This window comes from Ambystoma mexicanum, chromosome 2q (genome assembly GCF_040938575.1).
Source record: "Ambystoma mexicanum isolate Mex_15411 chromosome 2q, UKY_AmexF1_1, whole genome shotgun sequence".
Taxonomy (NCBI): Eukaryota; Metazoa; Chordata; class Amphibia; order Caudata; family Ambystomatidae; genus Ambystoma; species Ambystoma mexicanum.
The window spans coordinates 518883450-518907473 of record NC_090924.1 but is presented as its reverse complement, the minus strand read 5'-3'; the positions used below and the strand labels follow the sequence as shown (position 1 = coordinate 518907473).

General features: G+C 46.4%; 1 protein-coding gene across 1 annotated transcript in view; it reads right to left on the bottom strand.

The window, feature by feature from the left end:
* INTS1 (integrator complex subunit 1) overlaps positions 1-24024 on the bottom strand; it is a 2112141-nt gene that overhangs the window by 1713249 nt on the left and 374868 nt on the right. Inside the window, exon 8 of the mRNA XM_069647642.1 lies at positions 20970-21156. Within this exon, the coding sequence (XP_069503743.1) occupies positions 20970-21156 (187 nt within the window). The remainder of the gene's footprint in view (positions 1-20969; positions 21157-24024) is intronic.

Sequence of the window (24024 nt, the reverse complement as noted above, 5' to 3'; positions counted from 1 at the left end):
CAGTCAGAGTGACTGACTATGTGATAGGTCTCCGGAGGAGAATGTCACACATGATGGCAGAAGCAAGTGACAACTTGAAAGCTGGTCAAGCCCTGGTCAAACATTGGCACGACCAGAAGGCTAACATGGTTGAGTTTACTCAAGACCAGCTAGTTCTAGTTATGCTCCCAACAAGGCAGAGGGCCTTGCAAGACAAATGGATGGGACCCTTCAAGGTTGTGGGGAAACTTGGAGAGGTCAACTATCTGGTGGATCTGGGCAGACCCAGGGAAGCTCCTAGAGTCTTCCACACCAACCGACTAAAAGCCTACATCTCCAGACCTGATGTAGGAGCCTTGCTCCTAGCTTCAGCTACAGAGGAGGAAGAGAGTGAATCTCTCCCTGATCTCCTCAGAGGTGTACCTTTAGATGAAAAAGTTGAAGGAGTCAATCTCTCTTCAGACCTGACACCTGAGCAACAAGAGGAGTGCAAATCTATGTTAAATCAGTTTGCCTCCCTGTTCTCACTGTCACCAGGCTTGACCCCTTGGGGCCAGCATGAGATACTCACTGGTGACTGTCTGCCAGTCAAAAGCAGAGGATACAGAATGTCAGAACATATCAGAGCCCACATCAAAGGAGAGGTCAAGAAGATGCTTGATCTCGGGGTAATAGAGCCCTCTACTAGTCCATGGTCTAGCCCAGTTGTGTTAGTACCAAAGGCAGGATCCAAAGACTTGAGATTCTGTGTGGACTATAGAGCTCTAAATGCAGTCACCAAGACTGATGCCCACCCTTTGCCCAGGACAGATGAGTTGGTGGATAAACTTGGTGCAGCCAAGTACCTCAGCACATTTGACCTGACGTCAGGCTATTGGCAAATAGCCCTGACAGACCATGCCAAGGAGAAAACTGCATTTTCAACCCCAGTTGGCTTGTACCAGTTTAAGGTCATGCCTTTTGGACTGAAAAATGCACCTGCCACATTCCAAAGGATGGTGAACCAAGTTCTGGCTGGGATGGAAGATTTCTGCATGGCATACTTGGATGACATTGCAGTCTTCAGCCACTCCTGGGAAGAACATGTGAACCACCTAGGACATGTGTTGCAGGCTCTGAAACAGGCCCATTTGACAATCAAAGCCAGTAAGTGCCAGATTGGTCAAAGTAAAGTGGTCTACCTTGGACATGAGGTAGGAGGTGGAGAAATAAGGCCTTTGCCCAGCAAGATTGAAGCTGTGCAAAATTGGACAACACCAACTACTCAAACCCAAGTGAGAGCTTTTCTAGGCCTCACTGGGTATTACAGGAATTTCATTGAGAACTATGGGACCATAGCTTCTCCACTGAATGTAATCTCCTCTCCCAAATTCCCTAAGAAGGTAAAATGGAATGAGGAGTGCCATCAGGCCTTTGAAAAACTGAAGAGAGCTCTTTGCCAGGCTCCAGTATTAAGAGCTCCTGACTACCACCAACCTTTCATTGTACAAACTGATGCTTCCAATGTAGGTATAGGTGCAGTTCTAAGCCAACTGGATGAGAAGGGTAGGGAGCACCCCATTTGCTTCATCAGTAGGAAACTGAAGGATCCTGAGACAAGGTGGGCAACTATCGAAAGAGAATGCTTTGCTATTGTGTGGGCACTGAAGAAGTTTAGGCCATACTTGTATGGTTCTACTTTTGTTATTCAGACTGACCACCAACCCTTGAGATGGTTAATGCAAATGAAAGGGGAAAATCCAAAACTATTGAGATGGTCAATCTGCCTGCAAGGGTTTGATTTTACCATTGAGCACAGGTCAGGGTGTCACCATCAAAATGCTGATGGACTCTCTAGGATGTATATCATCGACTAGAGGTATGAGGTTCATCCAGGAGTGGATTAAATCCTCCTGTCCCTTAGTCTGGGGGGGGCGAGTGTTAGGGAGAATTCTCTGTTTAGGCTGAATTTCCCTACCTAGTGAGTCCCCCAGCAGCTTTGCTGGATTTCTGGGGTTTAATTTTTTTCTCCTGCCAAGAGTGAGACTCTTTTTCCCTCACTCTTGGACATGTTGAAGTGTGTTATCTTGGACAAACCTTGTGTTGAATGGGCTATGGGGTCTTTTACTCCATAGGGCCTCATGTATTTTTGTGATGTGGGTTACACAGCACCCTCTGTGCCGTGACCCAGGGGTGTCCTAGGGACTCCCCAACATAGACTCCATACCCTGGGACTGACTACTGTCTCCCAGGGCATGTAAAGTCACCAAAGACTTTGCTAGTCTTGAATCCTGAACAGAACCAGTACAAACCATCATATTGTGGACGTACTGGCTGGGGCAATTCGATTGCCCCAGGGTCTGTTAGTCGAGGGGGCACGTCTCCGTCCCCCCTGATCGAGTTTTGGCTGGTGGCAGTGGAAACTACTTTTTATATTCGACCGCGAATATTTCCCTATGGGATTTCCCATTGTTTTAGGCTAACACATTTAATTATTTATTTACGGTAGCCTTAAACATACCGCCGGTTTATATATTTATTTTTATAACTCCGGTTGGGACTTTTTGCCAAAACTTGATTCTAAAATGGCGTTGGTGTTCGCCTCTGTAACTCTGACCCAAAGTGGAGCCCTTTGTTCCACTTTTGGCGGGCTTCTCCACAGAAGCCCTCCAAAATGGTGCCACTCTGTCTGGGGTACTTAGGAGGGGTGGAGGGGGATTTAGGCACCCTGGACTGAGTTACCTTGGTAACTCAAGTCGCACTCCGTCCTGATTGGCCCAAGTGGTGAGCCGCCCGGCTCACCACTTAGCATGTTTGAGTGACAGCTAGGCTGGGTGAATGGGGGTTTGCTGCATAAAAGCAGGGCTTTGGGGACTGGGACTTCAGAAGTCGCCACAGGACCAAGAATCCGACGAGGGAAGAGCTGAGCCGACCTGCTTCGACGACACCAACCGGTGGAGCCCTGCTGAACCGTCTCACCACTTTTTCCCGACGACCGAGGAGAACTCTTAACGGAGTGGCTCCTTCCCTTGACTGGTGGGGACAACCAGTTTTCGCCTTCTTTCCGTCCTTTGAGGTATCTCGTGGCCGCCTTGCCTGTGCCAAGCACCCCGGCAACCGGAATACCACGCTTTACCCCCTTACCGCGAAAGTCGGTACCAACCCTTTAACCGGAGGACTCCGCGGCTGGTTTCTTCCCGGGCAGTGCAACGACCCTCTTCTTCTGCTCTTCAGCGAGAACTTCTTCTCCCCTGACCGACGTCGAGCCCTGCTGCCACTGCCTGGAACAACTGCCACCGCTGGAGGATCCTTTCCGCTTAAGGTACTGTGTTCCGCCTGGCTTCCCTTGCCACCGACTGTACGGGGTAGATTTAGTCCCCGGCTTTCGAACCTGGGAGTGCCTGGGACACTTTGGCTAAACTTTCTGAGCCACTCTAAACTCTTTTTGACTGCTTGCAAGACTTTGAATCTCTAACTAACAGTGTGATCTTGGGCACATTTTCGCTCCGGCTACTCTAAGAGTGGGCCCTGCCTAGTGACTTTTGCTCACCTGTGACTTTGTGCTTCTTTGAGCCTATTGCAAGTGTTCTGGACCTTAGAGTGGTGTGTTTAACCCATTTCTGCTTTTTCTCTCCCTTTCTTGGAAACTACTAGAGTGTCATCTAACGTTAAGCACTCACCTCTGTTTTAATTAAGTGGTGTTAACCTAGAGTTGTCTAGATAGGAGAAAGGATTGAATCTACTTTCAGTATAACTGTGTTTGACGTTTTTACTATATGTTTGCTAGAGTGTTTTTAACTTATGTGTATTTTAAATAAATAACTATATACTTTTGAAACCAAGCTCTGGTCAGTGTTTGCTTGTGCTATTGTATTTTGGTACATATTGTGTATACTTTACATACTGCCTAACTCTTCTTGAGAGAAGTCTGACTGCTCAGCCACAGCTACCAGGTAAATCTGGGTGGTACAGACTGCTACCAAAGGGGTTTACTGCTCTACCTGTAGTCTTAAATCTTTTGCAGTGTTCCCCAAGGGAACTGCACAGGTTTCTGCCTAACAGCATGTTTCGTAAGAATCCCCTGTTATGAGCCAGTCGTCGAGGTAAGGTTAAACTGGGATGGACAACCTGCGCAGGTGGGCCGCTGCCACTGCCAGTACCTTCGTGAATACCCTCGGTGCTGATGCTATGCCGAAGGGTAGCACTCTGAACTGGTAGTGTTTGCCCTCTATCATGAACCGGAGGTACTTTCTGTGCGCTGGCAACATTAAAATATGAAAGTATGCATCTTTCATGTCCAATGTTGTCATGTAATCTCCCTGAGATAGCAGTGGGATCACTTCCTGTAGGGTCACCATACGAAACTTTTGGGGTTTGATAAACTTGTTCGCTGGGCGCAGATCTAATACAGGGTGCATGGTTAGATCCTTTTTGGGTACAAGGAAGTACACTGAATAAATACCTTCCGTTACCTGAGATGGAGGCACGACCTCTATGGCTCCCTTCTCCAGCAGTTGCTGTACTTCTTGTAGAAGGATGGCAAGATGTTCCGGTGACATGCGTCGTCCCCTCGGGGGTCTGTATGTTGGGGAACTGTTGAATTCGATGCAGTATCCGTGGGCTACGGTGGAAAGTACCCAGCGGTCTGACGTTATACCCTCCCATGCTGGAAGAAAGGAAGTTATCCGGCCCCCGACCGGCGTTGCATGGGAGGGGACGCGAATCTTCGCGTCACTTGGTGTTGTTAGGGGCTTGGGAACCTCTGGGGGTGGACCCTCGCCCTCTTCCTTTGCCCCGACGCTGTCCTCTTTGACTGTACTGGCCACTACTGGTCTGGAAGTTGGTGGCAGGGTACTGTTGCTGCTGGTTTTGTTGTTGGCGTTGGCCACGAAAAAAGCGTTTATTGCCATATCCGCGCCTGGTAGCGGGCTTAGAGATTTGGTCGAGAGTTTTGATTGTATCAAACTCTTTTTTAGCCATCTCCAGAGCCTCATCCACCGCCTTCCCGAAGAGGTTGGAGTCTTCAACAGGTTTATTTATTAAAGATGCCTGTGTCTCCGGTTTGAACCCTGAGTTGCGCAGCCATACGTGTCGTTTAAGGACTATTCCCTGAACTAGGGAACGTCCCGCCGTTTCTGCCGCATCCAGAGAGCTCTTGACAATACTCTGGTTGACCTGGGTTCCTTCGCCAATAGTTGAAAGCAGGCGTGTACGTAATGGTTCCGGCGCTTCTTCGGCGTCTTTGCGCAGTTTAGCCCACTGCGCGTCCGCATAGCTCGCGAGCAAAGAATTGTTGTTGGCAATTCTTGCCGAAAAGGCGGCCGAGGATGTAATTCTTTTAGCAAGGGCATATAACCGCTTGCCCTCCTTGTCAGGTGGTGCCTCACTGGTGGAGAGTGGTACCCCTGCCCTCTTTCTTGTGTTGGTTACTACCAGGGAATCCGGAATGGAATGTCCCCTGATGTACAGCGGGTCTGAGGGTGAAGGAGTGAAAAGTTTTTCAATTCTAGGATTGACCCCTCTGATTAGTGCGGGTGTGGACAGCGAAGGGATGATTCTTCTCCTCACCGAAGCGAGGAGGGGAATTGTCTGACTGACCGGGGGTTTCTCCTTAATTACCCTTTCTACAAAGTCTAATTCAGGAGAGAGCTCCCCAGTGTCTAGTTCGAAGGGTGCGGCTGCTCTGCGCAACAGGGCATTAAATGTGGGTTGATCGTCTATGGGAGACGTGTTTCTAACCGGTGAAATGTCAGGAGGATTTAGATTCAGGACATCAGTGTCGGAATATATTGATGGTGATTGCCAGGGGTGAGAAGGTCCTTCTTCTGGATTTTCTCCGAGGCCTTCTCCTACCGAGTCTGGGCTGTCGTCCAGACCTTCCTCCTGGTTCCGACCGTCTTCCTCGTCCATAAAATCATCCTCTTCCTCAAAATAATGTTCTTCCCCAGTGAGGTCATACACACTGTGGAAGTCTGAGGCTGTGTCCTGGTGGGGATTGACTAATCTTGGAATTTTGGCCCTGGGGTCCTCCTGAGGCCCTTCTCTTATTCTCTTTGGAGTGGGAGGGTTTTGGGCATTCATAAACCTCTCCATCCTTTCCATGCAGAGATGGAGCCTTTCCATGGTTTCATGGGGTACCCCTGAGCGGTCTAGCGGGGGAAAATTGGTGTCTTGTAGCTGAACACGGCTGGACCTCTCCCATAGCGTCGAGGAAAGTGTCCCGTCGCCTTCCGAAAAGCCTTCCGGTGTGTCTTTCGACCTTTGCGTAGCGCTCGACGTGTCTTTCGGCGTACGCTTTTGGGCGTCGGCTACCACGATCCTCGCCAAGCTCTCAGCGACTCGTTTGTCCGCGGGGAGCTGTGGTTTCGACGTTATGGGTGTTGAACGCTCTACGGCGGCATGCGCTTTCTGCTGATGCGCTCCGGCCGATGATTTGGGGGCGGCGCCCTTCTTTGCCGAAAGCCCAGTCGCTGGTCGCGGCTGCGGTTGCGAGAGGGGCTTCGAACCCGAACGGTCCGAGGAGGCCGCCGGTAAAACCTGCGTCTCCTTGGGCGCTGATGCTCTCTTTGCCTTCGGCAAAGAAGAGCCATGGGTTGTGTGCTTATGTGTGGTCTTGTGTGCGTCAGTGTCGCCGGGGTGTTCATCCCCATAAGCAGGGCGTGAGCCGAGCCCGTCGGGGCCGGGGACAGACGACGAAGCGCGTGTGCGCTCTCTAGGGGGGTTTTCGACTTCCGTAGCGGAGGTCGTGGTATCACGTTCCTCGTCACTGTCGGAGGTAGCGACGGTGGGTGGGGCGTCGGCCTTCGACATAGCGTAGGCCGCCCACCTTTTGACCCTACGGTCTTTTAGAGTCTTCGGCTTAAGAAGCCGACAAGCCGTGCAACCCTCCTCCTTGTGATCGAGGGGCAAGCAGCGGTTACACCGTGAATGCTTGTCCTTCCAAGTAAACTTGCCCTTGCAAAGCGGGCAAAACCTAAAGGGTGTCCTCTCCATAGCTGAGGCAATAAAACGTGATAACCACCCCAAGGGAAAGGAAGGGGAAAAGGAAAGGCATTCTCAGAAAAGAATTAGAGATGTCCCACGACCCCCACTCTCCCTACTGTATTTGGCCTGCGAGGCCAGGCCACGTGTTCGGCAACGCCGAAGGATCTCCTCCGCTCGTCCCCTCCGTCGAAGATCTTGCTCGGCGGAGAAGCTTCTAACAGCGTCGAGGGGAGGATCAATATGTTTTATATTATATAGGAAAAACGACCAAAGGTCGAGGAGATGAAATCTGCAATGTCTCTCGAGGAGCTCCGCGTAAAGGCGACCAGTATCTGGGCGGAAAAAAACAATCTGAGGGACCTCGACGCGTGAGGGATTGTGGGTACAACGCACGTCACTATAGGGATAGTGTTACAGACACGCCTTGTCGACGTCCCCTTTTCGACTACGAAAAACAAAATGCAATACTCCGCAGTGACCACTGGATGTCGGACCTATGCACAGCATGTGATTCTAAGCAGATTAACAAACATCAGAAATTAGGTTTCGAAATAGGTCTGAGAAATATTATCCACCTTAACTGGCAAAAAGTGAAAGGCAGATTTGTCAATAATGTCCACCCAGGCAGAAAAGTCAGCAAAGTTACTACAATGCGTTATCTCCCGGATAATATTCTCTTTGAAATGTCGCCATTGCTCATGCTCAAATTGCAGTTTGTTCCCCCTCTATACTAAGATGACCCGTCAATGATTTTAGCAAACACTCTGGAATAAGATTGCCCACCTTTTTGCTTGGATAAAAAGCTAATACTGCCAGGCAAGTAGTTACATTCACAATGTCTCCAGTTTGGTTACCCTTAGCTGTGTCTCCCAAAACGTCAGTATTCACCCCGAGGGTGATAACATGCTCTTCCACGTTACTCAAGACCTTCACACGTGGCATTGAGGAGGCAATAGATTGATCGAATTCTTTATCATCAGCCGGGGAGCTGTCTCTCCTGTCCCAAAGGTGCAGTCTCATTCTCGCACTGCTAGCCAGTACCTCAGACAATCAAGACCCTTTAGAGATTGGCAAAATTGATAGGTCACCATACTCTACATGGCTCATATTTAGTATCCCAGCCTTGCATTTTTTCGATTTCTGACCACACCCCTTCTTCACTCCTGAGAAAAAGATTCAAACATAAGAGGGAGGGGGAGCAGATTAACAGAATGCCCACATGTTGCGTTGAGGCCATTCGCTCTCAAATGGAAAAAGTGAGCCCACAAAAGCTTACTTCATTAACGGGGCAGAAAGCAAAAGGAAGTACCAACACCCATTAATGAGGGTACCACCGATCTTTGCTAGTTTGAAGACTCAGCAGGGCAAATTTACAAAGCTTTAAAAGCCATGGATAACTAAAATAAATGTGCTAAAAATAAAGACAACTATTGCGGAGTGCTGCTGAGTGGAGCAGTCTTGCAGGTCACTACACTGTTGCTCCTGTGTGCAGAGTCGGTTTACTGTACCTACTATTGTCTGGGGGGACCCAGCTTAAAACGCCTGCCTGGCCGCGGAGTGGGTGCTGAGTGCTGCTGAGGCAGGACAGCAGGGTCAGCAGCGGAAACGCTACCAACGGGCGTCGGTCCTGTAGAGCGGCGCCTGTGGCGCGCGCGCGCCAGCGCAAGGAACATTTCCACCAGCCAGTGCGAGTGGGTGAGGAATTACAAGTCACGGACACGAGGGCTGTGTTGGACGTGATGGCCACGGCCTTTGAAGGTGTAGGTAAGAGAAACGTCGCCCTGTCTGCCCTTCCAGCCCCTCCAGTTTCAACTATATCAGACGCGAGACGCAGATTGCCCCGAACATTAAATCATAAACTTATGTACAACACTAACTGCTCTACCTCTGAGAGCGGTTGCGAGTGCCCCTCCGAGGTTCCCTGGCCGTCATCTGGGATGGTCCACTGCCGCTTTCGAGGCGGACAGCAGGGTGCTCCACTTCGAGGAAACAGAGGCAACACAGTGTCGCGAGACCCGCAAGGTAGTATCGATTGTTGTGAGTCTTGGCCTGCTCCCAGACGGTGGCAGAAGGAAGCAAAGCTTAGGAAAGGAAACACAATGCGATCCTAGAGAGGAACGTCTTAGGCAAATAAAAGCTGGCCCCGTGAAATCTGGGATCGCAACTGCCTCTGAACAAAACCCTGACCTGGCTGAATTCAAACAGAACTTGCGGCACAAGAAAGAGGCACCAGCAATGGTAGTAGACATTTCAGACGCGGAGCCATCAACTAGGTTCCCGTTTCCTCCAAAAGAGGACGTAACGACTACGGCCCTGAAACATCTACAGATCTTTGAAATTAAAATTCATGCCACTGGTCAAAACTTGGATTTGAAAAGCCCAGTGGAACCCATACAGGAGAGCTCTCAACCAGATCATGCTGGGACCGTAGAACACGAGGAGGTAGGGCTGGTGAGCTACGGGGACCCTTGTGAGTGTGATAAAACGATACTGTCCGAAACGGACCTGGACACTGGGTGCACACCAAAGTCGTCCCCTTTAATGGGAGTCAAACAAGGAACCTATGTGGGAAAAAAAAGTATTAAAGAAAAATGTAGACCCTACAATAGCAGACATACAACTGAGGTCAATAAATGGATCCAACAGCCAAGAACCATGGTAGAGGGTCCAAAACAACTAAAAGGAAAATTAAAAACAGGTCTCCAGCCTAAAGCAATGACACTGTCTAAATTCAAAAAGTTGAAAATGGGCAAATTGCATCGGAAACCTTACTATAGGGGATTGTCCCAAAAAAAGCCTGAAAAAAATCTAGATCTGCAACTCATCACCCATAGGGGGAGTAATCCCCTGATGAAATTCTTTAAGAAAAGAGAAATTAACAAAGTTTTGCAAACAAATCAAATTTCAGACATTGAACTTTTGGAAGGGGCAGAGGCAGCCGACGATATCCTGCATTTAAAGCTGACTTGCCTCCTGGATAAAGAGGAGGTGGCAGGTGTGCCGGAGAACACCTCTATGCCGATGAGATGGCACTTTGGGAAGCCACCCACTCCCTCTAACAGGCCCCCTATCAACACTATTGGTCCCTAGGTGGGAGATGCCTGTACTTACTCTGATTCTCATAGTGGGTTCCTCAAGTAAATCACAAGAGATTGAGTGTGAAACCAGCAAAGCTACTCTAACTGAACCCAATTTGTTACAGAACTCAAGAGACCCGGAAGACCTTGGCTGAACCTTGAGTAACAAAAGGCCCCCCAAGTAAGGAACGGGAGAGGAGCCCCCGTCGACAAACACCCTTAATTTTTTTTAAAAAACTGAACAGTGACAAGAGAAAGGAACAAGAATGTCAGAGGTTTTTCTCTCTCCACCCCGCCTGAAAAGACAGGGTGACATCCCTCAAAGTTTGATAAAGTAAACACCACAAAAAAAAGACTAATTTACTGGCTATAATGTCGACGGTGACTTTTGCTTTAGCGCCCTTCAGTATACTCTATGAAGCGATGAACGAGACTCTGAAAGACCAATCCACGCTAATAGCCCTGATGCATACAAAGTTATCCTGCTTGGAGAAACATCTTATGGTCACAAAGCTAGAAACGAGAACACAAGAGTTCAAAGAACAACTTGCTTGCTCGTGAGGGACTCAAACAGAGCTGAGAGTCCACCATCTCTTGATAGAGCAACATCTCCTGGATTTCCAAAGGGATTGGCGGTACTGGAAGAAGTACCTAGCAACCACCAGAAGGAGTGTACTATTAAAGACAGAGGAGTCAAGACCCAAAATAAATCAATCCCGGACCAGCATTAAAGGAGTTACGTCAGAAGAAGGGGGAAGAGGGTAAAACCCGGTGAGGAAAGTAACTTCCCAAGAAAGTCAGGAACAAGGAAAAATCGACAGTGTGTCGGACAATGGCTGCATAATTTTAGAGCCACTGAAAATAACAAGGAAAACGAACCAACGCCATATCGTCTCAAAACAAAAAGAATTTGGGATATTTTCCAACCTTAAAACGCAGAAAGGGGGAAAGGAAGGTCCAACGACAGGACACACCTCTCAGCAAGAAAGAAAAGACAAGATCGTCCTAAAGATTGCAGATCTAATTGAGCAGCCAAGAAGAATGGCAATGGCTAAACGAAGAGTCAAAAAATCAAGTTTAGCGATAGATACATCGCAAAAAAAAAACAACCACCAACCAAGAGAAAACATTAAGTGTGACTCAAACCTGGACGAAGACAATGAAACTGTAGTCGACTTCATGGATTTAAGCACCTATAAGATAGAAGAATCCGATTCTGAACTTACACCAGAGACTGGAGCAAAAAGAAAGACTGGTGAACGGGGCCAACCAGGCCTGATGAAAGAACCTATAAAAAGAGTTAGAATAATAGAGCAAACTGTGGTACCATTTAGAACTATGGAAGATAAGAGGAAGAGCATGGTTAACATTATTACTTTGCCCGCAAAGAAGAGGAATGAGGATCACACTCCTTACAAATGACAAAACACAGAGGTCCTCCGCAGGCTCGCAAGACTACAGCTCCGGCTGAACAGAACAGAGGGAAGCCTGACACCCTTAATAACCATGGTCCGGGTCGCAATGAGGGTCATCAGAATCAAGGTAGTAACAGGAATAAGGTAAGTATGACAAGGAATGAGAAACCATCTAGCAAACGAATTAAGCGTCACGATGGACAGTCAAATAAATGACACCCATAAAAAGAGTAAAAGATTCTGAGAGTGTGGAAAAAGGTTCCCACTCACAGAGGCATTAAGGAAAAATATCCCACAAGTAAAGCAAAAGGTTCTGGGATGGGCCCAGGTCAGGAAGATTTACCAGTTCTGTGAAAATCTTACTCCACACTGGTCTAAAGCATTAGCTTTCTCAGCGGCAGAAGAAACCCTAGTGGTTTAGGTGCCAGCTGTAGTAAAGTCGGGATAGGTTTCAGTTGCAGGAAAGTCAATGTCCAGAGGTTATCTGCTTAAACCAGTAAGTGTTCGCTTCAGAGTTAGGTAAATCATTCTGGGACTTGACAGAGGGCTCCCTATGCGTTCCAGCATTAGGCCTGGGCAACTGGTAAGGGCAAACTCCCAACCACACAAATCACCCACTCAGCCTCACAGGATGCAAACCAGACTTAAGGTAAGTATTACCCAAGCCCACACAGTACCTCAGGAGAAAAGAAGAGCTTTAGAGTGGATGCCTTCAGGATGCAGCAGCACAGGACCCGGTCCCTGGATTCTTGGTCTGGAGACGAAAGAACAGGACACTGGATGTGAACTTGCAGCAGCAGTCATCAGAGGAGGTTTCCAGCAAAGCACTCTTCACAGATTCTCGTGGCTCTGCGGATATGGCGCATTTCTATAGCAGCCAGATGAAGATCGAATATCGCTGGTCGGATTTTCTTCACTCTCTTGATCCTGCACTCTGGTGAGGGGACTCCAGAGATTCAAATCATGTCTCTGGAGATCCAGCAGACATCCATCAAGGTTTCAGATGGATTCAGTCTTCGGAAGACCATGCGCTGCACTCAGGATCGAGGCCCCAGGGTATTGGATGTTTGCAGCCCACCCAAGGTCGAATGGAAGGAAAAGTTGCATCAGGCTCCGGTTACACAGCAGGCTTTCCGGTCGCTGGAAATTGCTACAGGCGTCTTTTCTTCCTCTTCGGATTTAGATCCAGTGGTCGGCTTGCAGCTTCCAGGATCTGGGTATTTATCAGGAACTACAGCAAAACTTCTGCAATCCCTCCCTGAAGTTTACATTAGGATTTGGTTCCTTTCAGGCTAGGTGAAAGACAAAGGGTTGAAAGGTTTTGGACTCCTCCCTCGCTTCCTGCCTTCTCAGACACACTGGAGCCTGGGCGTGGAATACAAAGGATTCCCACCGAAGACAAACTTCCACGAAGGTCGTTCCCACCTAGAATGGCAAGGGAAGACCTCATAAACAACAGGCTGAGTCGGCGCAGCGTCTTTGACAGCATTTGGTGGTGAAATCGGGAACTAATCCAGAATCTCTACAATGCCTACTTGTGCGAGGACTGGCTTACCTTCAAATATACAAATGCAACGTGGAGCGTCGCAGAGTTGTCACAGAGCCTTTGCCGGCATTTGGTGGCGAAATCAGCAACTAATCCAGTCTCTCTAAACTGCCTACTTGTGTGAGGAGGGGCTTACCTTCAAATACCTAAATGCAATGCGGAACGTTGCAGAGTCGGCGCTGGGTCTTTGCCGGTACGGAGGACTGAAAAGATCTGGACGCAGGTGTGCAGGTATTCCACCCCCCTTTGGTCTGTTGAAATCTGCTTGGTGCCCTAAGGGCTGCATGTATCCTGCTTCGACCCTGCTTGGCACTGCTTGACATTATCCAAACGTACTTACTTTGTGGGGGAAGGCTGTGTACAAGGCAGTCTCCCCTCCTCTCCCTGCTTTACTGAAACTTACTCTCTGGTGTCTGCAGGGTAGACTACTCCGCCCTTTGAGCCAGCAACGGTGCAGGAAACAAATATCGCATTAAAGATCAAAGCTTTTCAGACTGGCCTGAGAAGCCAGTCCAATGCTGACAATTTGCCCTAGCTTACCCCTTAAAAAGGCGGTCCATCCTCATGGATTCCTCTTGCGACCTGTGGGTCAGTCCAGCTTGAGGATCTGGTATCTGCAGCGGGGAGCCAGGTCACTCCCATGAAGGGACCATCAGCCGATGAAATAATGGGACACCATATCCCTACAACCAATGTAACGCAATGTCCTATCATGAAGAGGCATGGGAAAAAGAACTCTAAAAATGCACCAAGCACCTTGGTGCACCACCTATGGTGACCTATAGCAGAATAGAAAATCACTGACTTCTTCCCCAAATCTTTGGGCTCCAGTACGGAAACACGAGCTGTATATCCCACTCGATGTGAGGCTATCTTAGATTGCACTTGGATGAATATGCTAACGGAGTGGACTTTACTGAAGCTCAGAGTAGTGCGATACAGCAGACCTGCGATGCTTCGCGTGCAGGTACTCCAATGAACCTGACTGACTTCATGTTTGGGAGAGAGAGGGAGTAGCATCCCAATTCCTTTGGAATTAATGGAGAACACAGATGATGGCCCAATCCAGCACACACTTAGAGAAGCAGATGTCATGGTTAAGCTAACTTCACCATGCCTGTCTGCACTCAATATGGTGTTGAGTTCCTTTGTGCGTCCCTACGATAACATCTGGGAGGAAGTAAAAAGTCACACCACAATGTTGAATCCATTAGTACAAAGGTTGAAGACCTGGAAGCCTGCCTGGGGAACATAGTGTCCTTTGGCCCGGCTGCAATGTTGGAAAAACCTTAGAGCATTCCCATACCTATACTGGCCTCCCAGTCCATTGACAATGAACATATTCGGAGTGGTGAAGCCGGAATTTTGGGAAGTGCAATGGTGATGGAACAGAAATCCCTAGTGGAGCCGGTTTTGTCAGAGAATGGTAGGTTGAAGACCAAAAAGCAGAAACCCACACACAGGAAAAACTCTTCCTCGAGGAAATCGCTTGTTACCTGACTTTTTCAAAAAAGTAGGAGTATCCAGAAGGAAATTAATATAGGTGCTGACTCCTTTGCTAGAGGAAGGTTCATTTGACCATAGCCAGTCGGTAAAGAAGGTAGCCTCTCAAAGAGCTTCCCAGGTTCCACCTTTTCCAACTGAAGAAGATGCTAATATGCCGACTGGTGCGGATATAAATGTCAGGGGGCTGCATCTGTATTTTTTGCCCCTAAAAGGTCATACAGAGGGGCTCTATTCCTGAGAAACGTGGCAGGAAAGGCTTCAGTAATCAGCTCCCAGGGTCGAGTGGAGGCAGTTCTACAAACATGGGTCAACACTTCACCTACTGCCCTGGAGTGTCAACTGCAAGGGGTATCCCATGAAGGGGATGAACATCATCAGGCATCCCATCCGCCGACTCAACCACCGGTAATGGCAAATACATCTTCCCAACCTTCTGGGGGTTTAGACAGAGGGGAAGCTGAGTTTTGAAGAACAACGTTATACCACTCACTGCCTCCAAAATGTCTTCTTCACTGCAGAAAAAAACTAATCTACTGGGGAGGCTGAAGATGCTTCCACAATCAGTGCCTTTTTATGTGGCCCCATAGGCGGCATTAGAAGCAGCCCCTCCGGGGAACTTTATCAAGTCCACCCCTAACTTTTTTTCGATGGCGGACCAACACCACCCAGCGTTTTGCTCCTCGGTGGACCCTTCAGTCAGATTTTGCTCAGAGGGTGCTAATTCCAATTTGGGGAAAATTCTTGGTAAATTTTACATCCCTGTGGACTGGAGGGAGCGACTCAGTCTGGCAACTGTCCCTCCCTTGGTGCAGACTTACCCCTCTGTGTAAGGAAGATTCCTACAAAATGAAACCTAAACTATGGGAATGGGGTCCCGATAAACCATATACCTTTCACTCTTCAGTAAGGAGTGGCCCACCTGCGGACCACCCCAATGGATTACCCATGGCCCCTCAACCTCACAACCTATTTTTGGCCAAGGTTTGCCTAGGGTTACCTACCTGGGTCGTAATGTGCTTGATTTATCCAGTCTTTGTGACTGAGTTCCTTTATGCTTAAATTGCTCAAACGTGCTTTAGATGTTTGCTGAACTTGGGCTATTACGCTCTTTGTCTTCAGCAGACAATGATAGAGTGTTCTTCCCAGTTATAAGGGACACAAAGCATGCCCGTTTATATTTTGGTTCTAGAGTGGTGATGGACTTGATTTTGTCACAAAAGGAATATTTGCAGAGGCTGGGCTTTAATGTGGAACAGGGAAGTGAACTTGGCTCGAAATTATTTCCCCCTTGGTTAAAAGCCCTGGTAGGGCAATGTAATGTTAAATATGGCATTGGGTGGTTGGGTCAAGCCTGGGTACATGAAGGGTTGGGTTGGCAAGGCAGGCATGCTGTGGCTCCAGCTTGGGTCCATAGGAGGGGACGATGATGATAGGAAGGCTTCATCCCTCACACTGGGTGTAACAGAATTAAGACTACTGTCCTGGAATTCTCAGGGTAATAGCCATCTTTTAACCAATGTGGAAATCATTGAATCCTTGAAAAGAGGCTCTGTAATTTTTCTCCAGGAAACCTGGCTCACCACTCCACCGCTGTTAGATTTCTGCATTTTTTCACAGGTAGCAAAACCTAGTTCAGGGGGTTGCCCTGCAGGTGGCTTGTTTACTGCCATTCGCATCGGAATGGGCCTATCAGCCTGGGAAGTCTCGAATTCTATGTATGGGCTATTCGCGGTTAAAGTTGTAAGCCCTGGAGAAAAATGTAGCCTTTTACTGGTTAATATCTATTGGCACAGGGGAATGGGCCTTTAGAATGAGTTTATTGGTGTCCTAAATTACTTTATTTCCTCTTGGCAGCTGAAGAGGGGGTTTCGGCAGGTTGTGTTGGGGGGTGATTTAAATGCTGACTATCTTCTTCCAGAAATTACAGCTAACATATGGGATGTGACACCGATCTGGAAATCCCAGGCAGGGCTGAATTGGCTGTGTGTGGCCGCCTCATGGGGGTTGAAACGCTTGAATGGTCAAATTGTCAATCGGGTGAGGGGGAATTCCACATGGTTTTGGGGTTCTAGTGAATCCATGCTCGACTACATCTTTGTGGGCCTATCCCCCTTTGAGTTATGCACAGAGTTTTGCATAGGAAAAAACCCATGGAGTGATCATTGCATTCTCAGTGCTACATTTAGAGTCAACTTTAATTACAATTCTACTCAGAATTTGGATGGGGTACCGATAGACCTCATTGTTTTACCAGGTTGTAATGGCATCAGGTGGTCTCCCCGAAATATTGATTCTCTAAATGATACACTTAAACAGGTAAATCTACTTCATCATTTGAATGGAAGTTGAGGGTGTTCAATGTGTCTCATTTTGACTCCACTATAGAGGAACTAATGATGAACCTAGTAAGAGGGGGAAGAAAGGAGTTCAAGACATTGTCCCAGGCAACATCTGCATGTATACAATGAAATACTTGCCACCAGGAAAACAGCTATGAGGCGTGAAATTAAAGCGCTCAGGGGTGGGGGGACTCCCAAGCTCTTTGTAAGCTGAAAAAAACAAGATTCATAAAACAAAGGTTTAAGAATTTCTGTAAGCAAAAGAAATTCGACCTTGTGAAAAGGGATGCAGATAAAAAAAAAAGCTTCAGGTACTTATCAGTAAAGATGTGGGTGTGTTTTGGTCACTGATCAACAGCCTTGATGTTCCATTACTCTTTTCCCAGTCTAACAGTCCTGGAAAAGGACTGGGTTACCAATTTTTTAAAACTTTATTCCGTGGGGAAAGCGAAACAGGAATCTCTGGCCAAAGATCACTGTTGGAACCCCAGGTAGGATTTGAGCTGAGGGTGGACATTGAGAGGGTTAGTGAACTAATCCTTTCTTGTAAGCCTCCAGGGCTGCTGGCAGGAATGGCCTAACTAATAGCACGTTAGGGGCTGACCCCTTTAATTGGACAAATGATCTGGTCATCCTTTTTAAAAGTATAATTTAGTTAAACATTCTCCCTCCGTCTTGGCATACAGCCATTGTGGTCCCTATATTCAAGAGGGGTGCAAGATCTGATACAAGGAACTATAGAGCAATATTCCTTTTAGATTCGGACAGTAAGATCTTTGCATTCCTCCTGATGCCTCATTTACAGGTCTGGGCAAACGCAGCGAACAGGTTTTCAATTTTCCAAACAGACTTTCGTAGGGGCCATTCTACCAACCATAATGGTTTGGTGGTAAGGTCTATTCAGGAAAGTTCCTGGTCAGACAAAACAGCTAATACCTATGTGGCCTCGATAGATCTCTAAGGGGCCTTCGACCGAGTGGATCGCAGGCGGCTGTGGTGGAAATCAGACTCTTGTGGTATGCCCGGAGGCATGTTAAAACTCATTATGGCCCTTCATGAGAACTCGGAAGTGAGGGTTCATCTGAATAGAGATGGCCTTATGTCAGACTTTATCCCTACTCCATTCGGCATAAGGCAGAGTTACAAACTCACTCCCTTCCTTTTTAATTTGTATTCATCTGATGTACCGACATATCTAAGGATGGCTTCTATGGTTTCTCCTAAATTGGGCGAGAAAAAAATCTCATGGCCAGCATACGCAGACGACTTCCTGCTGTTCGACCGTACACGTGTAGGCATAATGAGGCTATTAGCCGCCTTCTCTGAATTTGCAGCTGAGAATGGCCTCTTAATTAATTCTTCCAAGGCTAAAATTCTTTGCTTCACTAGAAGGAGGAAAACGGCCTTGCTAGCATGGCCCGCGGAAAGGGCTACTCTTTCACCCTCTCCCAGCATGATCTACTTGGGCTTTTTTATTTCGGCTGGCCCTCTTTACTTAACCTCCAGCAAATTTTGGTCCAAAAGGCTTCGCTTCTGTCAAACCAAATGGCGATTGTGAACCAAAAATGTGGTCGCTATTCGATCAAACCTGCACTAAAATGTAATAAGGGGAAATGTATTCCAAAAATGATCTATGGCCTTGAACTATTGTTCAGGGCGGTACCTAAATTATTGGATCGGCTAGAGGACAAAGTCTGGAGGGGAATACTGGGAGTCCCAAACTGCGTTCCTATCGCAGCTATTAGATTTGAGCTGGGGTTAACATCTTTAAGAGCCTGAGTACAGTGGAACTGTTTGCAACTATACCTGAAACTTCTATTCCCTATGGATGCCTCGTTATACGGCTTACTGAGTAAAATTATGGTCTTGATCCAGAGGGGGAACAGAGTGAATTTTTTGTCAGATCTGCGTACATATGTTAACTCAATCTTGAAAAATTTGAACGTGGATACTGAGTTCTTTGTTGGCAACCCTGACAAGGTTAAAAACCATTTATATGATCTAGAGTGGGTTGAGACCGTTGATACATTTCATGGTTATCCATCTGAGATATGAATACAAAAAAAGAGGAATAGTTCCTCTGTATCTTAGTCTGTTCCCTTGCATTATCCGCAGAGCAGTGTTCTTATGCTTTCGGTGGAACTTGCTCCCTACTCGTGAGATTTTGCAAAGGAGAGGGCTGAATGAAACAAACAAACAGATTTGCAGATTTTGCAAAATCAAGGAGAGTACAGAAACGTCCAAATATCTAATCATAGACTGCCCAGCTTTGAACATTTTGCGTATGAGTTACCTAGGAAAGAGGTTCCGCTCAGTAAACTGGTTACATAATGATTCTTTGTGGCAAAGATGTTTAAATTCCCCAAATGTGTCTGATGTGCTAGCAGTTACATGTTTTTTTTTTAAATCGATTCCTTATATTTTACATAATTAATTGGACAGAAGATTTCTGAACTGACTTTTTTTTTTTACTATAACTGATTTTGCTACATCTCTGTTTTGGTTTTAGAATGTATGAAGTTACTTTTAAAGTGTTGTAAAGGTTTGTTGTCAAACCATAAAGAATAAAAAAAAGCAAACAAACAAGAAATGGCAAGAAAGAAGGAGCCCACCATTCTTGCAGAATGGTGTCCCTTTAGTGTGCATTACTGAAGCTGACTTAACAGCCTGCAAGTAATAAGACTAAAAGGTCACCAAAGTAAAACCACTGCCACCATCCATTCAAGGCAACTTGCAATTGTAACAAAAATGTTTCCAGGTAAGTAAGAAAGGGGATACATTGCTTCCCCCCAGCACTCCACACAAGGTGAGGTGTGTTTTCTCACTTAAATCAATGTAAAGGGTATGTGAATCCCACTTTACTTCTTGGGAACAGTAGTTCACCCAAGAAATAATAATAGAATAAAAGAGGAAACCACTGCATTTAAAATGCGCTGGGCTGCCATAGGGTATCCGTACAAAATTACAAGAATAAAACCCAAAAGGAAGAAAATGCTGAATACGGCATAGAAAAAAGAATCTGAATCCTGAAACTGTCAATCAAGGTGAGCAGGGAAATCCTCTGCTCCCCTTGATTGACATTCCGGGACTTCAGGGGTGTCCCCCAGCTTCCACAAAAAGGAAAGCGGGGGACAAGCAAGAGTTAAAAAGAAAAAAAAACAAAAGAAAGGACGCTGCGGCGCCAGTTCCCTTTCATGTGCGTGAAGGGAACCGGCATTGCAGAGGGATGGCGAGGCTGTGGCACACTTTGCTGTGTGCTGCCAGAAGTTAAGTAAGGGGATGAGGGGGAGCGGGTTGTCTGCAATGACTCCGTTATTTCTCCCTCAGTCATTTCGGATTCGATCATATCATGGTAATACCTGCCACAGTATATTACAGTCAGTGCAAAGTTATAGGAAATTATAACTCCAACCACACACTATGGAGCGACAAAAAATGGTCACCCATAAAAAGAGTCAAAAAGATTCCTGCTCACCTCGGCACAAGGTAAAATAATTACCAAGTCCAAGCAAAATGTTCTGGGGTTAATACAGGTCAGGAAGATTTATCACTGAAATGAAATTCTTACCTAGCAATAAGGAAAACCAACAGATTCTAGCAGACAACAAATAAAGGTCTGCCTTGCCATGGTATGCCTTGCTTTAGCACTGCCCCAACCTGTATCCCACACTAGTACACAAATATATGGGTGACCATAGTCCAAACAAAAGTCTTGTCCTGTCAGTGACAAGCCCCCCAACATTTTGCACAAAAGACAAACGCACCTGGATACTCGAGCCTGGTAAATATCCATAGTGTTTTTGTAAGCAGTCATTGTACCATGCTATTATTTGCAAGATGTACTTCATCACAAACGAATTTTAAGTACCTTGTTCAAAAATATCTGCCTACATAAAGAAAATGTAACAAATCTATTTAAACAATGGATGTGCTGAATTCATGGTAGAAGTGTATGGAGATGGCGATCTGGGAAAGCCAATTCAGTCCATTAAGGGGTGGGAGAGGAGCAGAGTAACATGTATAGGAACAAAATACTGATGTAAAAAGTAAGTTAGACATGTCTGTTATATTTGTTCAATTAGAGTGAATTTAGAAATGATCATAGGTTTCAAATAAGAAGCCTCTTAAAAACCAAACCTCTGACCTTTGGGTTCTGAAGCCACATCTCGAGTCGCTGAACAGCCATCATTCTCCCTTCCTTGTAACCACATGCTGCAGTGAGCAAACGGAGAAGATTCCGGGATACATTGTCCATAGGTTGCCTGCGGTTGAGTTGATCTCGCAGCATGTCTACGACATACTCCTCAACACTCTCTGCCAGATCCTCATACCTATAATGATATCAATTTTATGAAGCCTTCAATGACCAATTGTAGTAGAATAATTCCTTCATTCAACATAATGCAATTGTTGCAAAATGAGTGCAGGTTAGTGTCCCATCATTCTAATTTTGCATTTACCATTATCTGTCTCAACTTAAACATTCCCAAGTAGCTCTAGCTGAGGGAATGCTCCAGGTCTTATCTATATAAACTGCTGTTTATGGGGAACATGGCACAGGAGCACTGGCTCACCAGTTGTGTGACCCTGGGTCTGTATAAAGATGGTTATTCAACAGTCCGTTTCAAAATAAGCCTTTCTTAGAAGGGAGCAATTAGGAACAATAAAAATACACTTCAAAATACACACCTTCAGTCCAATAAAGTAAGTAGATACCCTTTTGGGATGGCACACAGATATTCCTACACGCTGAGGTGACTTCAATAGTAAGGACACTGTGGACATTAATATATCACTTTTCACACTTAATACTGAAGTTGTGGCAAAAAGGAAATGTTTAGGGAAGGAAACAATGGTTAACACTCTCTCAAACTGGTACGCACTTTAGAATCCCCCAATGCAATGTAGGTTAACCCTTTCCCAGCTATAGAAGTAAGATATGTATGACTTTTTGGAGGGATAGTTAAGCACAAAGTCAGAGGGGGTCAGAAGAGTCTTCAGGGAGCCAGGACAGCCAATGCTAATTGAGCAAAACCTAGGGGAGCTGAGGCCCTTCTTGAAGATATGCAAATGTCTTGCACAATGTTAAGGAGAGTTTTGTTGTAAGAAATCACTGTTGGGCCACAAGATGGGAAGCTTGTGAAGGGCAAAGCTGCAAGCAACTCTGCAGAGGGCAGCAAATTTGTAACATAGTGTGTGCTGGGTCTATAAAGAGAAAGTCAATTTCATTTCACTACTCTTCGAAAAAAACAGTAGTTTATCCAAGAGAAGGTATTTAAACTTGATCAGAAATCCAAAGGATTTTTATGCAACACTGCACTGAGGCTGCCGTGCGTCATAATGTAAAAAGATGATGGCTATGGTGTTTGTCAGACTCCAAAACCAAAAGAAACAGTGTTCAAATCAAATAAAAATGCATTAGAGAGTGGGTAAAAGGTTTCACTCTCTTTAGGATCAAAATTAAAAGTCCTAAAGTCCAGTAAAAGAGCTGGGGGTCTCTAAGGTAGAAGGGAATTAGTCCATTTCTGAGAATTCTTCCTAACAAAAACCTATGCTTGCCCTCACAACTAAAGCTAAACAATGTGTAGGGATGGCAATAATTAAAGAAATAGTGTTCCACATAAAGTTCTGAGCTTCTTCCAGCTCCTGGCCTACTTTCCAGCTCCCCTTCCCAAAGTTTGAAGCAGTTCCACAAAGTCTCTTGGGGTTCCCTTCCTCAAGTTCAAGAAAATCCAAAGTTCAAAACAAAACAGTTCACAAAGGATTGGGATCCTCCCCAACTTTCTTACCAGGGTTACTTTACCCTATTTCACCAATCCACATTTGTTCTAACACAAGCCTCTTCCTGTATATTTTCATTGACTCGCTCCTCTTGACATCAACACGCTTGCCTTCTCCTTTCAGTCCCTTTTCTACAGAGGGCACTCGGTCAAGGCGCAGTTGACAGACCACACAGTCCACCCATCACAGGTCACGCAACCAACAAACCTTTTACATCTGCTTTATCAACCATGGTTCACTGATTTTCCTTAACAGTAAAGAGTCATTTTGCATCAAGTTTACTTTTCATCCAACACCTTACCGTGGCTGCCTTGGCCACCATTCACTTAATTAAGCTTGTAGTACTTCTCTAGCTACTGCCAATACAGGCAATACAGGTCTCCTTCTAACCTGCAGTCCTTTCACCACCCAATTTGCGCCAATGATCTTCTCACACCCTTCTTGGGATTTTCCTTGCTTTACCAATACTTGTATTTCAGTCAATTCATTCTGTTGTACTTGCCACCTGCACAACGTTACTTTTATTCCATTCAGAATATGCTCATCACTTTCTTTCTGTGCGGCATTCAAAAATGCTTATTCAATCATACTTTTTACTTGTTTTCATCCTGTATGATATTCAGTAAAACGTTTAGTTTGTTCGGTATTCAAAACTCACATGTTTAGTAATGCTTTCAGTTTGTTCAAGTTTGCAAACACTTTCCCCAATATTCAAAAGTGTTTATAACAGTTTCTGAAAAGTTTGTCATTCATGAAAGGCTTATTGCTAGTTTTCAGGGGGAGCCCCATTATGAGTGCTCCCCTTCTGCACTCACCGGCTTCAGGCGGCAGATCCCGTCGGGTTCGCTCTCTTCCTGGCTTGGCTTATCCCGCCAACACGATCTCTGTGCTGCCACTTGCTCACCCGGAGGTTCCCAGCGACCGGAAAACTTCGGCACCTCGCAGCTTCTGCTTGCACCCGACACGAAGGGGCCACAGGACTCCCTGACTTTCCCCGGCTCCAGCATCTCTGGTCCTCTCCAGACATGGCTTTCAACACTCGCGTCTCCCTGTTCTGTCTCTCCGGTACGCCAGCTTCCAACTCCAGCCAGCTCCACACTCCAGCCTTCTGCGCGACCTCTCGTCCTCTGAAAAGCTTGAATTTTTATATCCATTGGGATTACTAAGTGGGCACAGGTGGTGGTTACTTAGTCCAATTGCTTGACCATAATTAAAGGGACATGCCTGATCTTTACAATACTCTGCAGGCCTCTTCCTCGTCTCAGTACCAGAGTGGTGAAATGACCAACAACTGTTCATCACCCCAAGTTGTCTCTTCCTCGTCCCAGTGTGTTAAATGATGGAAACTGTGGGGAAAGGTGTTACAATAGCCCATAAAGGCCATGGGAGGGTTAAGCTGGTCTTCAATAGGGAAAGGG